The sequence below is a fragment of the Rattus rattus genome, chromosome 16 (genome assembly GCF_011064425.1).
Source record: "Rattus rattus isolate New Zealand chromosome 16, Rrattus_CSIRO_v1, whole genome shotgun sequence".
NCBI classification, from domain to species: domain Eukaryota; kingdom Metazoa; phylum Chordata; class Mammalia; order Rodentia; family Muridae; genus Rattus; species Rattus rattus.
Window position 1 is genome coordinate 15369624 of NC_046169.1, and position 19381 is coordinate 15389004.

General features: G+C 40.9%; 1 protein-coding gene across 1 annotated transcript; it reads right to left on the bottom strand.

The window, feature by feature from the left end:
* Positions 1–7201: 7201 nt before the first annotated feature.
* Positions 7202–8133, bottom strand: LOC116885886 (olfactory receptor 2AE1). Its single transcript, XM_032887205.1, is given in 2 exon segments — positions 7202–7305; positions 7308–8133. Coding segments are annotated over 2 exon segments (930 nt in total).
* Positions 8134–19381: the final 11248 nt, after the last annotated feature.

Here is a 19381-nt window from a genome sequence, read left to right on the forward strand (position 1 = left end):
TTGTTAATTTGGATACTCTGTGCCCTCTGCTCAGTCTACCTAAGGGTTTATCTATCTTGTTGATTTTCTCAAAGAACCAGCTCTTGGTTTTGTTGATTCTTTGTATAGTTCTTTTTGTTTCTACTTGGTTGATTTCAGTCATGAGTTTGATTGTTTCCTGCCATCTACTCCTCTTGGATGTGTTTGCTTCTTTTTGTTCTAGAGTTTTCAGGTGTGCCATCAAGCTGTTAGTGTATGCTCTCTACAGTTTCTTTTTGGAAGCACTCAGAGCTATGAGCCTCTTAGTACTGCTTTCATTGTATGTCATAAGTTTGGGTATGTTGTGCCTTCATTTTCATTAATTTCTAAAAAGTCTTTAATTTCTTTCATTATTTCTTCCTTTACCAACTTGTTGTTGAGTAGAAAATTGTTCAGCTTCCACGTGTGGGGGAGGGGGACTTTTGTTGTTTTTGTTGTTATTGAAGAACAGCCTCAGTCCGTGGTGATCTGATAGAATTCATGGGATTATTTCAATGTTCTTGAATCTATTGAGACCTGTTTTGTGACTGATTTGAGAAGGTACCATGAGGTGCTGAAAGGAAGGTATATTCTTTTGTTTTAGGATGTAGTGTTCTATAGATGTCTGTTAAATCCACTTGTTTCATAACTTCTGTTAGTTTCACTGTGTCTCTGTTTAGTTTCTGCTTCCATGCTCTGTCCATTGATGAGAGTGGGGTGTTAAAGTCTCTTATTATTGTGTGTGGTGCAATGTATGCTTTGAACTTAAACAAAGTTTCTTTTATGAATGTGGGTGCCCTTGCATTTGGACACAGATGTTCAGAATTGAGAGCTCATCTTGGTAGACTTTTCCTTTGATGCGTATGAAGTTATCTTTTTTGATAACTTTTGATTGAAAGTCGATTTTATTGATATTAGAATGGTTACTCCAGCTTGTTTCTTGGGACCATTTGCTTGGAAAACTTTTTCCCAGCCTTTTACTCTGAGGTAGTGTCTGTCTTTGTCACTGAGGTGCATTTCCTGAATGCAGCAAAATGCTGGGTCCTCTTTATATATCCAGTCTGTTAGTCTATGTCTTTTTAGTGGGTAATTGAGTCCATTGATGTTGCAAGATGTTAGGGACAAATGATTATTGTTTCCTGTTATTTTTGTTGTTAGAGATGGAATTATGTTTGTGTGGCTATCTTCTTTTGGGTTAGTTGAAATTAGATTACTTTCTTCCTTTTGCTCAGGCGTAGTTTCCCTCTTTGTGTTGGAATTTTCCATCTATTATCTTTTGTAGCGCTGGATTTGTGGAAAAATATTGCATAAATTTGGTTTTGTCATGGAATAGCTTGGTTTCTCCAATCTGTAGTAATTGAGAGTTTTGCTGGACATAGTAGCCTAGGCTGACATTTGTGTTCTCTTAGGGTCTGTACAACATCTGCCGAGGATCTTCTGACTTTCATAGTCTCTGGTGAGAAGTCTGGTGTAATTCTGATAGGTCTGCCTTTATATGTTACATTTTTCCCTTACTGCTTTGAGTATTCTTCCTTTGTTTTGTACATTTGGTGCTTTGAATATTACGTGATGGGAGGAATTTCTTTTCTAGTCCAATTTATTTGAAGTTCTGTAGGCTTCTTGTATGTTTAAGGGCATCTCTTTCTTTAGGTTAGAAAGTTTTCTTCTATAATTTTGTTGAAGATATTTACTGGCCCTTTAAGTTGGGAGTCTTCCCTTTATTCTATACTTATTATCCTTAGGTTTGATCTTCTCATTGTGTCTTGGAATTCCTGAATGTTTTTGGTTAGGACCTTTTTGCTTTTTTGCATTTTCTTTGACTATTACGTCAATGTTTTCTATGGTAGCTTCTGCTCCTGAGATTCTCTCTTCATTTTCTTGTATTGTTGGTGATGCTTACATCTATGACTCCTGATCTCTTCCCTGGGTTTTCTTTCTCCAGGGTTGTCTCCCTTTGTGCTTTCTTTATTGTTTCTATTTCCATTTTTAGTTCCTGGATGATTTTGTTCAATTTTTTTGCCTGTTTGGTTGTGTTTTCCTATAATTCTTTAAGGGATTTTTGTTTCCTCTTTAAGGACTTCTATTTGTTTACCTGTATTGTTTTGTATTTCTTTTAGGGAGTTATTTGTGTCCTTCTTAAAGTCCTCTATCATCATTATGAGATGTGGTTTTTAAATCCAAATCTTGCTTTTCCAGTGAGTTGAGATATCCAGTATTTGCTGTGGTGGGAGAACTGGGTTCTGATGATGCCAAGTAGACATGGTTTCTATTGCTTAGGCTCTTGTGCTTGCCTCTCACCATCTGGTTATCTCTGATGTTAGTTGGTTTTGCTGTCTCTGACTGGAGCTTGTCCCTCCTGTGAGCCTGTGAAACTGTGAGCTTTGAAGTGAAAGCACTCCTGACAGACCAGCTCTCTGCTGGCAGGTTTTAGTTCTAAGAGCTCTGGGTGCAGATGGAGATAAGAAGGGTCCTGTCCTAGGACTCCCTGTGGGCTCCCAAGCCCTGTGCACTCCTGGCAGGTCTCCTTTTGGACAGTCAGTAGAGAGAAAGTGGGGTCCTACCTGTGGGCTGAGGGCTTAGGAGGAAGAGTACTCCTGGCAGTTCAGCTCTCTACAGGCAGGTTTTGTGTCCAAGGGCTGTGGAACAGCTCCAGCTCTGGGCACAGATTGAAACGATCTTTTTGTAAGCCTGGATAGCTCTAGGTTGTCACCCATAGCTCATCCCAGCAGGAGTGACAAGTCAAAAAACCTTGAACTCTGAAACTTTCTGTACATTTTTAGGCAACTTAACAGCTCAGGGAATCTCCTGTCCTCAATAATCCTTAGTGCTTATAAAGCTTTGAGACGAGGGACCTCAGGTATCTGATTAATTTAAAGGACTAACAGACTTTGGAGTTGTTTAGTGTCTGAGACTTAATGAGCCTTCCTTTAGAATTTTCTCAGTGTTATGCAGGCTCAGTTTAGAATTTTCTGAGTTTTAAGGTATTTCCTTCTAGGATGAAATGACTCAAAGAAAAATGCTACACAGACATTCCATGCAAAGTTTCCACATTCAACCATTTGACCATACATAGGATGTCACAGCCGTGATCAAAATTTAACCACAGTATCTGTTAGCAGAACTTGTCAGTATCTGAATTTTATAGGGATGCAGATTGTAAGAATTGGAGGAGGGGCACAAAGGTTTCTATGATACTTCACAGGAAAACTGAGAGGCCAGGGATTGTGTTCAGGTCATGATTTCTACAGGCAGTTCCTGAAAAGGCAACAGGTAAAACTACTGTGAGACTGAAAATAATATTGTAGTAGAGACCCACAGATGCTAGGGATGAACATCTACAGCATCTGCTGAGAAGAGACAGCAGAAAGCAACATGGATGGGCATCACAGATGCCCCTACAGCATTAAGACAGGATTGTGTATGCTACCATGTGACCTGAATGACAGATATGGAGCCAGAGGACTTAACACAAGGTCCAATGTCTGAATATCATGTGGATGTTCTTTTCCAGGAGCTGACTAGGTGAACCAATGTCCTCTTTCATAATAGCAGTATCTCTAGAGAGGAAGGTGAACTTGATTGAAAGTTCACATATGCTTCACCTCTGAAAGCTCTGGGATGACAGATTCCTACACAAAGATAATTAAGGAACGAAATGGAGGTGAGCTTGGATATCAAAGGCATATATGAGAATCTGAAAGACATCAGATGATTGAGAGTGAAACCCCACTTAATTTCCATACATTTCTGTCACATTTTTACTTCACTATCCAATGGCAAGTAGAGTCATGTTGCCATTGTTTTAGGGACAACAGCAGCTCTGCGATAGCAATTTTTAATTATTAATTTTTTAAATTGCTTTCATTTTATATGAGTGTTTTACCTCATATGTATACATGTCCAGCAAAAGCACACCTGATGGCCTAAGAAATCAGAAGAGGGCATCAGATCCCATAGAATCAGAATCACAGGTGGTTTTGAGATACCATGTGGGTGCTGGACACTGAACCTAAGTCCTCTGTAAGAGCAACAAGCATTCTTAACTTCCGAGTCATCTCTCCAACCCACATACCAAATGTCATGGCCACAAAACATCATATATTAAGTGAATATGGAAGGAGATTTAGAATTCCTCTAGTTTTGACTGGCTGAGATATTGTTCGATTAAGAGAATGCTTGCCTATCATGCCCAAGGCCCTGGATTTGATTCAAGCACTATATATAACCTGGCCTGATGGCACAAACCTGTAATCTCTTGGGGAGGTAAAGGATCAGGAGTTCAAGATCACACTTTTACACATAGTAAGTTTGAGGCTAACCTGGCATCCGTGAGACTCGAACTTTAAAAAAAATGGGAGTTGAGTGATGGCTCAGTTAATAAAATGGCTGCCACACAAGCATCAAGACATGAGTTCAGATGCTCAGAACATATGTAAAAGCCACATATAGTTGTGTACATGCAATTCCACCCTTGTGAAGGCAGGCAGCTCTCTGGAGATCTGCCTAGCCTAATCAGTAAGCCTTGGATTGAGGGAGAGATACTGTTTCAAAAAAATAAAGATGAGGTATACAGAGAGATGGTTCAGTGGGTAAGGGCATTTACTGGTATCATCATCATCATCATCTTCATCTTCATCATCATCATCACTATCATCATAATCATCATCATCATCATCATCATCTTCATCATCATCATCACTATCATCATAATCATCATCATCAGACAGAATCTTACTATGTAGTCCTCACTATTCCCAACACCACTATGTAGACCATAAGGCTGACATCTAACACACAGAAATCCACCCACCTCTGCCTCCCAAGTGCTGGGATGAAAGACATGGGCGACTACACAGGGCAGGTTTTCTGTCCTTGCAGAAAATTAGAATTCGGTTTCCAGCACTCTCCACAGGTAACAGGTAACTCCAGCTCCAGGAGATCTAGAAATTTGGGCCTCCTTTGTGCAACTGTATACATGTGGCATATGCCCATAGACATAAGCATACAGATTAATAATACAATCATCTTTCAAAATTAAAAGTGGAAAATTATTGCGAAAAGTGACTGATGTCTAAGGACTCTACACACATACACACATGCTCTCATATGCACTCATACCTGCACACATACATGTACTTAAAACACATGCACACCAAGAATTGCTGTGGTACTCTAACAGCCTATCCCACTTGCTCACAAAAATCACTGTAGGAGGCAGCTAAATATTCAATATCGCAACAGCAATTTGGGTGAAGTTGAAATTCTTGCCTGTGACGCCCCCATCAGCAGATCCCACATGTGTCTTCTAGAACCAATACCCAATTTCATCCTGGTAGGGATAAATCAAGAGTCACAAGTCAAGCACTGTAAAGGATAGTATGAACATGCTCCATGGTTATGCTCCCAACTGAAGAACACAGAATACACAAAAACCTGAAGAGACTGCTGTGTCCTGTATGCTGACAACTTAATTAGCTCATCCAAATTCAAAGCCTCTTACATTTTAAAATGTAAAACCAGGCTAGGAGAAACCTCAATGAATGAAGTGTTCACCATATAAATTTGAGAATATAAATCAGAATCCCTAAAATCCAAGCACAAAAGGCCACACCTGTAACTCCACGGGAGACAGAGACAGGAGGATCCCTTGGAGTTACTGGCCTGTCAGTGTAGCCAAATCAGCAAGTTCCAGATCCATTGAGAAACACTGCCTCAAAAAGTGAGGTAGAGGGGTTGGGGATTTAGCTCAGTGGTAGAGCGCTTGCCTAGCAAGTGCAAGGCCCTGGGTTTGGTCCTCAGCTCCAAAAAGAAAAAGAAAAAAAAAGTGAGGTAGAGAACAATTGAGGAAGACACTTGATGTTGACTCTTATCTCCAAACATGTACACACACACACACACACACACACACACACACACACACACACACACACACACACACAAACACACACGTGCAAACAGACATACGACTAGGTTCATACACACAAACACACATAAGATGTAAAGCCTTTCGAGAACTAACCACGTTTTGCTCTGAAAAACAGAACTTAGTTAAGAGGATCTTGTAATTATATATAATATGACCTATACTCTGACAGGGTGGGATAGCCTAGACACTTCTTGAGACTAAAACCCAGGCAGCATTAAGGCTAAACCAATGTGTAAGGTTTATAAGAGGAAAGATGCTTTTGTGAACCTTGTTTATGTAAGGTAATATCTTTCAACGTGAAGAAACATGTACAGTAAGAACTAAGCTGAAGATGAGATGTACCAGAAATACATCCTAACCTCTGACACTTATTGATGCATACACTTCCTACCTTTGACTGGCAGCTACAAGTCCTTAGAGGAGACAGATGACTCACAGTCAGGCATAAGTCATAGATGAGTAACAGCAAATGCAACTCTAATTAGAGACAGGTACATATGATAACTATAGAACATTGATCTGAAATTAATCATGCAGGTATTAAAAATACATAACCTTATCGAGAATGAATTTGTTTGTCTTTTTCTGTGTTCCCAACAAATCAAAGTTCAGTTTTAACAGCAATAAAGAAAGGATTGGGCTCAGACATAAATATAATCATGCTTATTGACCGGTTTTAGTACAAAAGCCTGGACCCTGGGAATCCCAGAAGAGGTTGAGCAAGAGAGGACTCAGCGGTTGTATTTATTCATTTATGCATGTTACAAATATAATAAAAGAAAAATGCTTTCGACTCGAGAGTAGGAGATGTAGTGGGGCATTTCAAGGGAGGGTTGCTGGTGGGAGTTGGGGAAAGAAGAGGGATAAATGAGTGATTACAATTCTATTTAAATAAAAAATAAAAATTTCATAATTTTGTTTTAGGTTTTCCAGTTTGGTGGTATACATATTTTTATGGTATTCTTTGTGTTGCTTTTTTTTTTTAATTTTACTAATTTTAGACCTGAGTGTGTTTCTTCCAATCTACTCCTTTTTGGTATTATTTTTTTCTGAGCTTTCAAGTTTGTCATTAAGTATCATCATTTACCCACCCTGACTGGCATCATGCCAGAGATTCAGAGACAGTTCAACACACATAAATATTATCCACCACATAAGCATACTAAAAGAAAAAATTCCACATGATCATCTCATAAGAAAAATCCACCATTCCTTCACAACAAAAGCCGTGGAGAGACTAAGGACACAAGGAACATATCTCAACATAATAAAGACCATTTAGAGCAAGCCGACATCACTCCTCAATATTTTCTTTGGAGCCTTAGCAACATTCTTATTCCGGAGAGTATAAATCAAGGGATTCAGTGTGGGAGCAATAATGAAAGGAACACAGAACCAACTTCGTCTTGCAATGGGGTAAGCTGGGACCTGGGCCTCATATAGGAGAATATACAGGCACCATACCAGAGAGAAACCGCAACAAGATGAGAGCTGCACATGGCAAAAGCATTCCTCTTACTCCCAGCTGATCGCATCTGGATGACACTGTGGAGAATGAATCCATAAGATATAGAGACAAGGATTATGGGGAGAAGAAGAAGTATAATAGTGCTGGTGTAGACTGTGTTCTCATACACAGTGATGGCCCCACACACCAGCTTCAAAACAGCTAGAAATTCACAGTAGAAGTGGTGGATGATTCTTGACCCACAGAAAGAGAAGCTCATCAAGATGGCCATGTGAATTAAGGAGTTCACAGATGCACTCAGCCATGACATGACAGCCATCATCACACCCACTCTTCTGCTCATGAGCTCAGTGTGGCATAAAGGGCGGGAGATGGCAACATAGCGGTCATAGGACACGAAGGCCAGGAGGAGAGACTCTGCACCACCCGGAGATAGATACAGGAAGTGCTGGATGGCACAGCCCATAAACGAGATAGACGTCTTGCCAGACAGGTAATTGCTAGCCATCTTGGGGATGGTTGTAGAGGTGTGTATCAGATTGATGAAGGAGAGCTGGCTGAGCAGGAGAACATTGGTGTGAAAAGAGTCAGTACAGATGAGAAGGATGGTGAGGTCGTTGCCACTCACTGCAGTAAGAAAGACCAACGTGACCAAGAGGAAAAAACAAAGGTGGCTGAAGGAGTCATCAAAGAGCCCTTGAAAGATGAAGTCTTCCAGAGAGGTATGGTTCCACCACCACATGCTCTCTTCTCCGTCCCTAAGGGAACACAGAGAGGACAGTAATGTGGTACAAGAACTATCACTTCACAAAAAGCGATTTTTCCTTAGGAAAAAATGTGAAGAATTTTTTCTCTTTAATTTACATTTTTTTAATTTTGTATAGATTCATTTGATATGATAGTGGGTCACACATGAACATTTTTGTACAGGTGTATAGCTACTTCAAATTGTCCAACAACTCTAATTATTCAAATGATACTTTTAAAAAGAGAAACCTAAAAATCTCTCTTGAAAATGATCATCACTGGGAAATTCCAGAATATCTACAGGCTATTGAAAGCCCAACTTAAGCGCTGAGACGATATCTCCAGAAGTATAATGTAAGATATCATGCAAGCCTGACTTCCCAAGGTTGATCCCTGAGACTTAGGTGAAAATTGTCAGATGTCCATGGGGAGTGTTGCAACATGCTATATTTTGGACATACGGCTGTCACACTCATGAGCTCACTGCAGTTATAATTAACTTAACAAGATCAAGCCAGCAAAATCAACCAGCATTCCACCAAGGAGTGTGAACCAGACTAAGCTACAAATGAAAGAGGGGAAGAGTACATAAAGGTGAGAGACGGACATGGAGGAGGAAGGAAAGGAAGGAATCAGTGTGGGTATCACCAAGATACATTGTCAATACACATGGAATTGTCAAGAGGGGAAATCGGTGTTTCTACCTCCTTCTTTTCTTAAAAGATTAGCGAGTTTTTGGCTCTATACAAGGTAGCCCTGAGAGTCACTGTATTTCATATTGTTCTTATGTAGAAGTCAAGTAAAGTTTAAAGCAGTGATTCTCCACATTCCTAATGCTGCAACCCTTTAATATAGTTCTGACCTCCAGCTGTAGAAGTATTCTTGTTGCTATTTCATAACTGTAATTTAGCTACTGTTATGAGTCATACTATAGATATTTTTATCACAACTCACAGGCTGAGAACTGTTGGTTTAAAGAAACATGTGAGTGATAAGATAAAATATAGCAAGGAAGCTAGATCCATGCTCCCAAACAATGAGCCAGAGCTGTCTCCTGCATATATTTGTACCCATCAAATTGTGAGTCACAGACAGGAGAAACTAGGATTGTAGCATTTCATCAGCCAAGCTTCCCTATCTATACTGTATCCCGTTCTCATCTGAATACTAATAAGATTGGCTACTTAATTTCCATAGTGAAGAATGACTCAAAAAAAGAGAGAATGCTCTAAATTGGTATTACAAGTATTACCCTATCTTTATTTGCTTTTTTCCCCCCTCTCCCTATGATTGTATAGCAATTTCCTTCTAATGGAAACACCACCTCCATGAAGGAGAGAACAACTCAAGAAGTCAACAATTTCACACATCTAGGGAAGCTTGAGAGTCCCTTCCCAAGGATATAAAAACAGTAAAAAAAAAATTGCTGGACCAGGAGACTCTAACCAGTTGCTAAGAAGAGACTCCCTTCACACTGAGCCAGACTGTAGGTCATGCAGAGAGCTTCAGGAATCTTCATAAGTGTTGGGATGGACTCTTCTGTCAAGCAGCTACTTTTCAGTTCTCCCTGCTCCTGCAAGTAGTCACTTTCCCACTCTCCAATAAACTCATTGGCTCACCAAATTGAACCTAGGTATACTCATTGCTTTGGTCTGTCACGAATTCTGGGGTAAGAAGAATATATATATCATGTCTCCCTGGGGAAAAGTTTCACACAACGCATAGAAAAGATCTCCTAAGATCATCATATATTCCAGATTGTTTATATTTTCAAGCAAAGAACTCAGAACCAAATGCATTCTTCAAAGTGGGATTTAACCAATGAAGAGACACATTTCTTATGCTGTATGCTAACAAAGGCAGTTCAACATCTCATCTTTACAGCTATCAATTTACTTCAATCTCATCATATGTGGATTAACATATGAACCGTAAGTCCAGAAGGTGGTTCATTGGTTGAAGGAATCTTCCTCCGAGCTTGGCAATCCAAATTCAATCCCCAGGGTCCAAATGATGGGATAAGAAAAATGAACTCCTACACATTGTCCTCTGACTTCCATACACAAATCACAGACATATCATGTATACACATACATGCATAAATTAATACATACTACATTCATACATAAAGAAATTTTTAGAGACATGCGGTTCTCCCATGCTGCTTCTAATTATTTCTGCAGTTGAAAGATCTACATGCATACATACTTAGCCATACAATTCTCAATTCTTATTCCTTATTCTTGTCCATCCAATGATTTCAGAGAGTACCCACGTCAGAAACACCTTTCTAATTCAGCTCAAGAACTTGGGCAACAGGAATTTGAAGAGATGTGATACAGTTTTGATTATCACATTCCCAAAGCTAAGAAAAAATTATTTGGATCTCCCTGCTATTTTGGATAACTAAAGCTCTCTTTTTATATGTATTCTCTTCTTCTGTTATTAAGGTTGAATTCAGTATGCCCAGTCAAGAAGCCTTTTTCTGACTATACAAATGTTTCCTTGACAGTAACTAAAGACACCAGTATAGACTTGCCCTGCCATGAGCCAGTCCTGAGGGAAGATAAGAACCTTGTGTGAGAAATGAAACCTCTCCAAGCCCAGAGGTCATGTGATGCCACCTGAGCTAAGCTGAAATCACTAAATTGATAGCATAGGGACTTTCCCACGTCGCACACACCCTGGATATCTCCTGGGAACACCTAGCACAGACACCAGCTATTATGTGTTCTGCCCATTGAGAAATTAAGTCACTAATACCTTATTTACTTGGAGTTTGTGGGGTGAGAGGGAAAAGGTATCTGGGAATAGTTGACCCTGGAGATTATGCAAGAATATTCTCACTAGGGATCAATTAACCAAGATGAACCATAGCTAGAGTCATGTTTTCTTGTTTTGAAATACGGATCTTTCTTGCTGCTTCCCATCCATCCTTATTGACAAAATCTAAACAAATGTGTAAGAAGGGGGGTGTCCCTGGAGTGTTAAGAGGCAAACAGAACATTGATCTTTGTATTGAAAGACCCAAGAGAATCAATCAGGCACTATGTCTGCAAGCCTCACTGCTGGCAGATACTGCGCAACTGTAAACTGTCCTGTGGGACATAAGAAGCTTTGTCCTTAGCTCAATATATTAGGTAGGCTCAGAGCTCTCCATCTTGAGTGGATATAAACTTCAGAGGGAAGGTAAAGTGATTGGCAATTAGCCAGACACGAGTTTTTTTTTTTAAAGATTTATTTGTTTTATTTATGTGAGTACACTGTAGCTGTTTTCAGACACACCTGAAGAGGGCATCGGATTCCATTACAGATGGTTGTGAGCCACCATGTGGTTGCTGGGATTTGAACTCAGGACATGTGGAAGAGCAGTCAGTGCTCTTAACCGCTGAGACATCTCTCCAGCCCCCAGACACAAGTTTTTAACTCTAACTTTCCATAAGAGTGTACCAGGTGCTGGACCTCCACTCTCCCCACAGATGACAGTGCCCTGAACACTGTACCCTAACAACCTAATCTTATAGCTCCTTGAAGTTTTTCTTTCCTTGTTTTATTGGATATTTTTTATTTACATTTCTAATGTTATCCCATTTCCCAATTTCCTATCCATAAACCCCCTATCCTATCCACCCTCCCCCTTCTTGTATGAGGGTGTTCCCCCCACCCAACCACCCAACCCTTCCCCCCCCCCCCCCCCAAAATTCCCATACATTTGGGGTCCAGCCTTGGCAGGATTAAGAGTTTCTCCTCTCATTGGAGCCCTAAAAGGCCATCCTCTGCTATATATGCAGCTGGAGCCATGGGTCTGTCCATGTATACTCTTCGGATGGTGGTTTAGTCCCTGGGAGCTCTGGTTGGTTGGTGTTGTTGTTTGTATAGGGTTGCAAACCCCTTCAGCTCCTTCAATCCTTTTTCTAACTCCTCCAATAGAGACATCATCCTCAGTTCGATAGCTGGCTGTGAGCCTTCATCACTGTATTTGTCATGCTCTGGCAGAGCCTCTCAGGAGACAGCTCTATCAGGCTCCTGTCAGCATGCACCAAAAATATTGTCTGGGTTTGGTGTCTGTATGCATATGGGCTGGATCCAGGTGAGGCAGACTCTGAACGGCCATTGCTTTTAGGTCTTCTATGAAGGTCAGATAGATTTCAGCACTAAACCCATTTGGTCCTGGGCCACATTTAGTTGGGAAACTTTTAATAACTGCTTCTATTTCTTTAGGAGTTATGGGACTGTTTACATGGTTTATTTGATCCTGATTTATCTTTGGTACCTGATATCTGTCTAGGAAATTGTCCATTTCATCCAGATTTTCCAGTTTTGTTGAGTATAGGATTTTGAGGTAGGATCTGATTTTTTTTAATTTCCTAAGTTTCTGTTGTTATGTCTCCCTTTTCATTTCTGATTTTATTAATTTGGATACTGTCTCTGTGCCCTCTGGTTAGTCTGACCAAGGTTTTGTCTATCTTGTTGATTTCCTCATAGAACAAGCTCTTGTTTTTGTTGATTCTTCATAGAGTTCTTTTTGTTTCTACTTGGTTAATTTCAGCCCTGAGTTTGATTATTTCCTGCCATCTACTCCTCTTGGGTGTATTTGCTTTTTTGTTCTAGAGCTTTTAGGTGTGCTGTCAAGCTTCTAGTGTATGATCTCTTCTGTTTATTTTTGGAGGCACTCAAAACTATGTGTTTTCCTCTTAGCACTGCTTTCATTGTGTCCCATAAGTTTGGGTATGTTGTACCTTCATTTTCATTAAATTCTAAGAAGTCTTTCATTTCTTTCTTTTTTCTTCCTTGACAAGTTATTGTTGAGTAGAGCATTCTTCAGCTTCCATGTGTATGTGGGCTTCCTGTCCTTGTTGTTGTTATTGAAGACCAGCCTTAGTCTGTGGTGATCTGATAGGATGTATAGGATTATTTCAATCTTCTTGTATCTGTTGAGACCTCTTTTATGATTGATTATAGGTTAATTTTGGATAAGGAATCAGGAGGTGCTGAGAAGAAGGTATATTCTTTTGTTTTAGGATGAAATGTTCTATAGATGTCTGTTAAATCCATTTGTTTCATAACTTCTGTTAGTTTCTCTATGTCTCTGTTTAGTTTCTGTTTCCATGATCTGTCCATTGATGAGAGTTGGTTGTTGAAGTCTCCCACTATTATTGTGTGAGTTGTGATGTGTGCTTTGAGCTTTAGTAAGGTTTCTTTTACAAATGTAGGTATCCTTGCATATGGAGCATAGATATTCAGGTTGAGAGATCATCTCAGTGTATTTTTCCTTTGATGAACATAAAGTGTCCTTTCTTATCTTTTTTGATAACTTTTGGTTGAAAGAAGACTTTATTCAATATTAGTATGGCTACTCCTCCTTGTTTCTTGGGAACATTTGCTTGGAAAATTGTTTTCCAGCGTTTTACTCTGAGGTAGTGTCTGTCTTTGTCGCTGAGGTGTGTTTCCTGAATGCAGCAAAATTCTGGGTCCTCTTTACACATCCTGTCTGTTGGTCTATGTATTTTTATTGGGGAACTGAGTCTATTGATGTTAAGAGATATTAAGGAGGGCTGGAGAGATAGCTCAGAGGTTAAGAGCACTGACTGCTCTTCCAGAGGTCCTGAGTTCAATTCCCAGCAACCACATGGTGGCTCACAACCATCTGTAATAGGATGCTCTCTTCTGAAGTGTATGAAGACCAACTACAGTGTACTCACATATAAATAAATCTTTAAAAAAGAGAGATTAAGGAATAGTGATTGTTGCTTTCTATTATTTTTGTTGTTAGAGGTGGAATTATGTTTGTGTGTCTCTCTTCTTTGGTGTTGTTGCAAGGAGATTATTTTCTTGCATTTTCTAGGGTGTAGTTTCCCTCCTTGTGTTGGAGTTTTCCATCTATTATCCTTTGTAGGTCTGGATTTGTAGAAAGATATTGTATAAATTTGGTTTTGTTGTGGAATATCTTGGTTTCTCCATCTGTGTTAATTGAGAGTTTTGCTGGATACAGTAGCTGGAGCTGGCATTTGTGTTCTCTTAGCGTCTGTATGACATCTGTCCAGGATCTTCTGGCTTTCTTTGTCTCTGGTGAGAAGTCTGGTGTATTTCTGATAGGTCTGCCTTTTTGACCTTTTTCCCTTACTACTTTTAATATTCTTTCTTTGTTTTGTGCATTTGGTGTCTTAACTATTATGTGACAGGAGGAATTTCTTTTCTGGTCCAATCTATTTGGAGTTCTGTAGACTTCTTGTAAGTTTATGGGCATCTTTATCTTTAAGTTGGGGAAGTTTTCTTCTATAATTTTGTTGAAAATATTAACTGGCCCTTTAAGTTAGGAGTCTTCACTCTCTTCTATCCTTAGGTTTGATCTTCTCATTGTGCCCTGGAGTTCCTGAATGTTTTGTGTTAGGACCTTTTTGTATGTTACATTATCTTTGATGGTTGTGTCAATGTTTTCTATGGTATCTTCTGCTCCTGACATTCTTTCTTCTATCTCTTGTATGCTGTTGGTGATGCTTGCATCTATGACTCCTGATCTCTTCCTTAGGTTTTCTATCTCAGGGTTGGGTCTCCTTTTCTGCTTTCTTTATTGTTTCTATTTCCATTTTTAAATCCTGGATGGTTTCATCCATTTCCTTCACCTGTGTTTGGTTGTGTTTTTCTGTAATTCTTTAAGGGATTTTTGTGTTTCCTCTTGGAGGACTTCCATTTGTTTACTTGTGTTGTTGTGTGTATTTCTTTAAGGGAGTTATTTATGTCCTTCTTAAAGTCCTCCATCATCATCACAAAATGTGATTTTAAATCTGAATCTTGCTTTTCCAGTGTATTTGCTTTGATGATGCCAAGTTATCTTGGTGTTAGCTTGCCTTGCTGTTTCTGAAAGTGGCTTGGCACTCCTGTAGGCCTATGCGCCAGGACTCCTGTAGACCTGTTTTATTTCAACTGGATCTGGGAAAAGGAAGCTCTGCTCTCAGGTGTGTAGGCACTCCTGGAGACTGGCTTTCAGCTCTCGGTGTAGGCAGAAACCAGAAGGGTCCTGTTCCTGACTGCTCCTAGGTCCCTGTGCCTAGAGGGCACAGATAGCACTAGGGGATTTCCTCTTGGGTCAGGAATGTGGACAGAAAGTATTTGTCTCCTCTGAGTTTTCCAGAGTGTCTGCACTTCTGAGGGTCCAGCTCTCTCTCCCATGGAATTTGGGTGCAGGGAGCTGTGGTACCAGTTCAATTCAGTTTCAGGAGCAGCCAGAAACTGGAAGTATCCTGTCCAAAAAGACTTCTGCCTTTGTGTGTTCTGAGTCCACCAAGCAGTTTGCTTGGATCAGAAAAGTTGGTCTTACCTCTGCTATCAGGTATATAGGTGGTCCTGGTGACTGACTTTCAGCTCTCAGTGCAGGCAGAAACCTAAAGGGTCCTGCCCCTGACTGCTCCTAGGTCCTTGTGCCCAGGGGGCACAGATGACACTAGACGATTTCTTCTTGAGTCAGGAATGTGGGCAGAAAGTATTCATCTCCTCTGGGTTCTCTGGAGTGTCCACACTTCTGAGGGTCTAGCTCTCTCCCCCATGGGGTTGGGTGCAGGGAGCTGTGGTACCGGTTCAGTTCAGTTCTGGGCACAGGTAGAAACCAGCTGTTTTCTGCCACTGACTGTTCCTATATTCCTGTATCCAGAGGCCTGGAATGTGGACAGAAGTGGGCAGAGGTTGCAGTCTGTCCTGAGCTCTCAGGATTGTCCGTACTTCCAGGAGTTCAGCTCTCTCCTACATGGGATTTGGGTACAGGAATGGATCTTTTAATCTTTGTATTGTGTCATATTGCTGGCCCCTCCATCCCCTGCTCCCTAGTCTTTGTTGTACAGGTGCAGATAGGTGGCTCAGCCTGGCCTGTTAGGGCCCCAGATCCAGGGCCTATGCTCCTAAATGCCAGTAAAAATAAAAAGAAATAAAAAGGAAGAGTAAAGAAATCTTGTGGAAGAGTTGTGGAAGGATTGAAGAACCTGAAGGGTTCTTCACAAAGAAAGACCAACAGAATCAAGTAACCTGGACTCTTAGGTGCTCCCAGAGACTGAACCCCAAACCAAAGAGCATACAAAGACTAGACCTTCAGTAACTTGAGGTGCCAGGATTCATTATGCAATTAAAAACTATACCAGGTGTCTCTTAAATTCTTTTCAAGCAATTCTATGCTCACAGGTTTTCCACAAGACAGCAATAGTTGCTTAGACATTGCCAATAATTTGCTCAAAGTCTGTGAAGATCTAAAAAAAAAAAAAAAAAAAAAAAAAGCTTTGTTTCTCCAGTCCCTGCCAAGGATTTACCACTTGTGTGAATACTCCAGAAGAAAGGGGTTCCCTGCATCAATGTCCCTCTGGGTACAGAGGTCTGACCTCTGTGGAGGGAATAAAGCCCACGAGCATCCTGTCTGTATCTACCCTGCTGGATATGCTGGAAGGCCTCACATAAGAGAACATGCAGGCACCATACAAGAGAAAAACCACAGGGAGGTGAAAGCTGCTCGTGACAAAAGCATTTCTATTACTCCCAGCTGAGCGCATCTGGATGACACTGTGAAGAATGGATCTATAGGATGTAGAGACAAGAATGATGGGTACACTATGGTCTCATGCAGACTGACATCCCCACACACCAACTTCACAGCAGCAGGACACTCAACAGTAAAAGTGGTGGATGATTCTCAGCTCGCAGAAAGGAAAGCTCAGCAAGATGGCCGTGTGGATGAGGGAGTTCACAGATGCACTCAGCCATAACGTGATAGCCACCATCACACCTACTCTTCTGTTCATGAGCACAGTGTGGTGGAAAGGGTGGCAGATAGCAACATGGTGGTCATAGCACATGAAGGCCAGGAGGAGACAGATATAGGAGGTGCTGGGTTGCACAACAGGTAGTTACTAGCCTGGGAAAGGGGTGGCTATGGTGAGCCTATGGGGTGACAATAGCTGAGATCTCTACCAGCAAGGAATATAGAGACCGAAGTGGCCACTTCTTGTAGCCAGATAGGCTTTCCAGTGGAGGGAAGGGGACATCAACCCCTCCCCACAAAACCTTCAACCCTTCAACAAACCTTCAATATGTCCCTCCTGCAAGATGTGCAGTGATAGAGATGGAGCTGAGACTGAGGAAATGGCCAACCAATGACTGCCCCAAATTGAGACCTACCCCATGTGAGAGAGGCAACCCCTAACACTGTTAATGATGCTCTGCTCTGCTTGCAGACAGGGGCCTAGCATAACTGTCTCCTGAGGGGCTTCATCCAGCAGCTGATGGAAACAGATGCAGAGACCCACAGCCAAACATCAGGCAGAGCTCTGAAAATCTTGTGGAACAGTTGAGGGAAAGATTAAAGAACCCAAAGGGGATAGGGACTCCACAAGACCAACAGAGTCAACTAACCTGGGCCCAGGGAGCTCACAAAGACTGAATCACCAAGCAAAAACAAACATGGGCTGGACCTACGCCCCACACACATTTGTAGCATGTGTGCAGCTTGATCTTCATGTGGATCCCCTAACAATTAGAGTGGGAATTATCTCTGACTCTGTTGCCTGCCATTGTATCCCCTCCCCTACCTGGGCTACATCCTTGGGCTTCAGAAGGAGAGGATGTGCCTAGTCTTACGGGGACCAGATGCCTGGGGTAGGGTGGTACCCAAGGGGGCTTTCCCTTCTCTGAGAAGAAGGGAATGGGGAAATGGGGAGGGGGATTTGTACGGGCAAGACTGGGAGGAGAGGATGGAGAGGAGACTGTCATCCAGATGTAAAGTGAATTTAAAAAAATATATTGGAAAAAAGGAGCCCTTGAAGAGTGAGGTCTTCCACAGAGGTCTGGTTCCCTGGTTCCATCCTCAAATGTTCCCTTCTTCAGCCCCTGGGTGAAGAGGGAGAGGAAAAGAATGTGATGGAAAACACACACACACACACACACACACACACACACACACACACACAACTTCAAGAAATAAGTCAGAAAGTCAGGAAGATATTTTCTCATTCCTTTTATAAATTTTCATCATCATGTGTATTTGTTATATATGCTGAGTACTGTTACACGTGCACATTTTCTTCTTATCATTTTACTTTATATGTGTGTGGATGTTTCTCCTGCCTTTATTTCTGTGTGCCACATACATACAGTGCCTGTGGAGGCCAGAAGAAGGCATTGGATCCCCTGGAACCGAAATTACAGAGGATGGTGAACCACAATGTGTGTGTGTTGGAAATTGAAGAGTAGCCAATGCTCTTAATTTCTCAACATCACAGCCCTTGAATATAGACATTTACATACACATTTACATCTGTTTCTAATTACTTATCATCTCAAATTACTCAAATAATTACATTTTGCAAAACATGACCACTCTAAAATTCTAGAGCATATAGACTTTACAAGTATTTTCTCTTCTCATTATGAAATACAGATACGTCTGTCTATTTAGGTATGTATACCTATGTATTTACACTGTGCAATGTTTGCTTTTATTATTCTTTATTGTTTCACACATGTATATATAATGAATTTTAATCATTTTCACCTTCTCATTTCCGTACCTTATTCCTCTCCCTCTCCCACTGGACCCGCCTTTTCTCAAGGAACTTCCTCTCCTATTTTCATATCTTCTTTTTCTGTGTGCCTCAGTGGGAGTTTTTTAGTGAAACAAGAGCAGTTTATCTGTGGCTACACTGGTGAAGAAAATTACACTGTTAATTGTCAATAGTCTCTCTGGTGACACCTCACGGGCCAGTCCCCATCTGTGATGGAATGTTGACAGGCCCAACCTCATGAAAGTCTTGTGAGTTCCTTATTACTTATTTTATCATACGCTTAAACTCCAGAGTTCCAAGTGGTACAATACGCTTACACACACATTTGGGTATAATGGGTCATATTGTAAAATATTAGTCTTACTTAATATGGAAGCTAGGTAAATGGTTTACATGCAACTGTCAGATTAAAATTCAATGGGACACAGGCTGGCATGAGGATTTGAGTTCAATCCCAGCATCTACATAAGAAAAAGCTTAATGTGGCAACACTGGCTTGTAATTTGAACACTGGGGAGACAGAGTCTGGCTGATCCAACTAGCTTAGCCTAATCAATGAGCTCCCAGTCCCAGTTAGAGTTTTGTCTGGGAGGGGGAAGGGATAAGGAGGGTAGGAGAGAGACAAGAGAGAGGTCCAGAAAACCAAGAGAATGAATGGAAATATACAGTTGCAAGTAATGAGGGGTGAAAGGGACATTTAGAAAA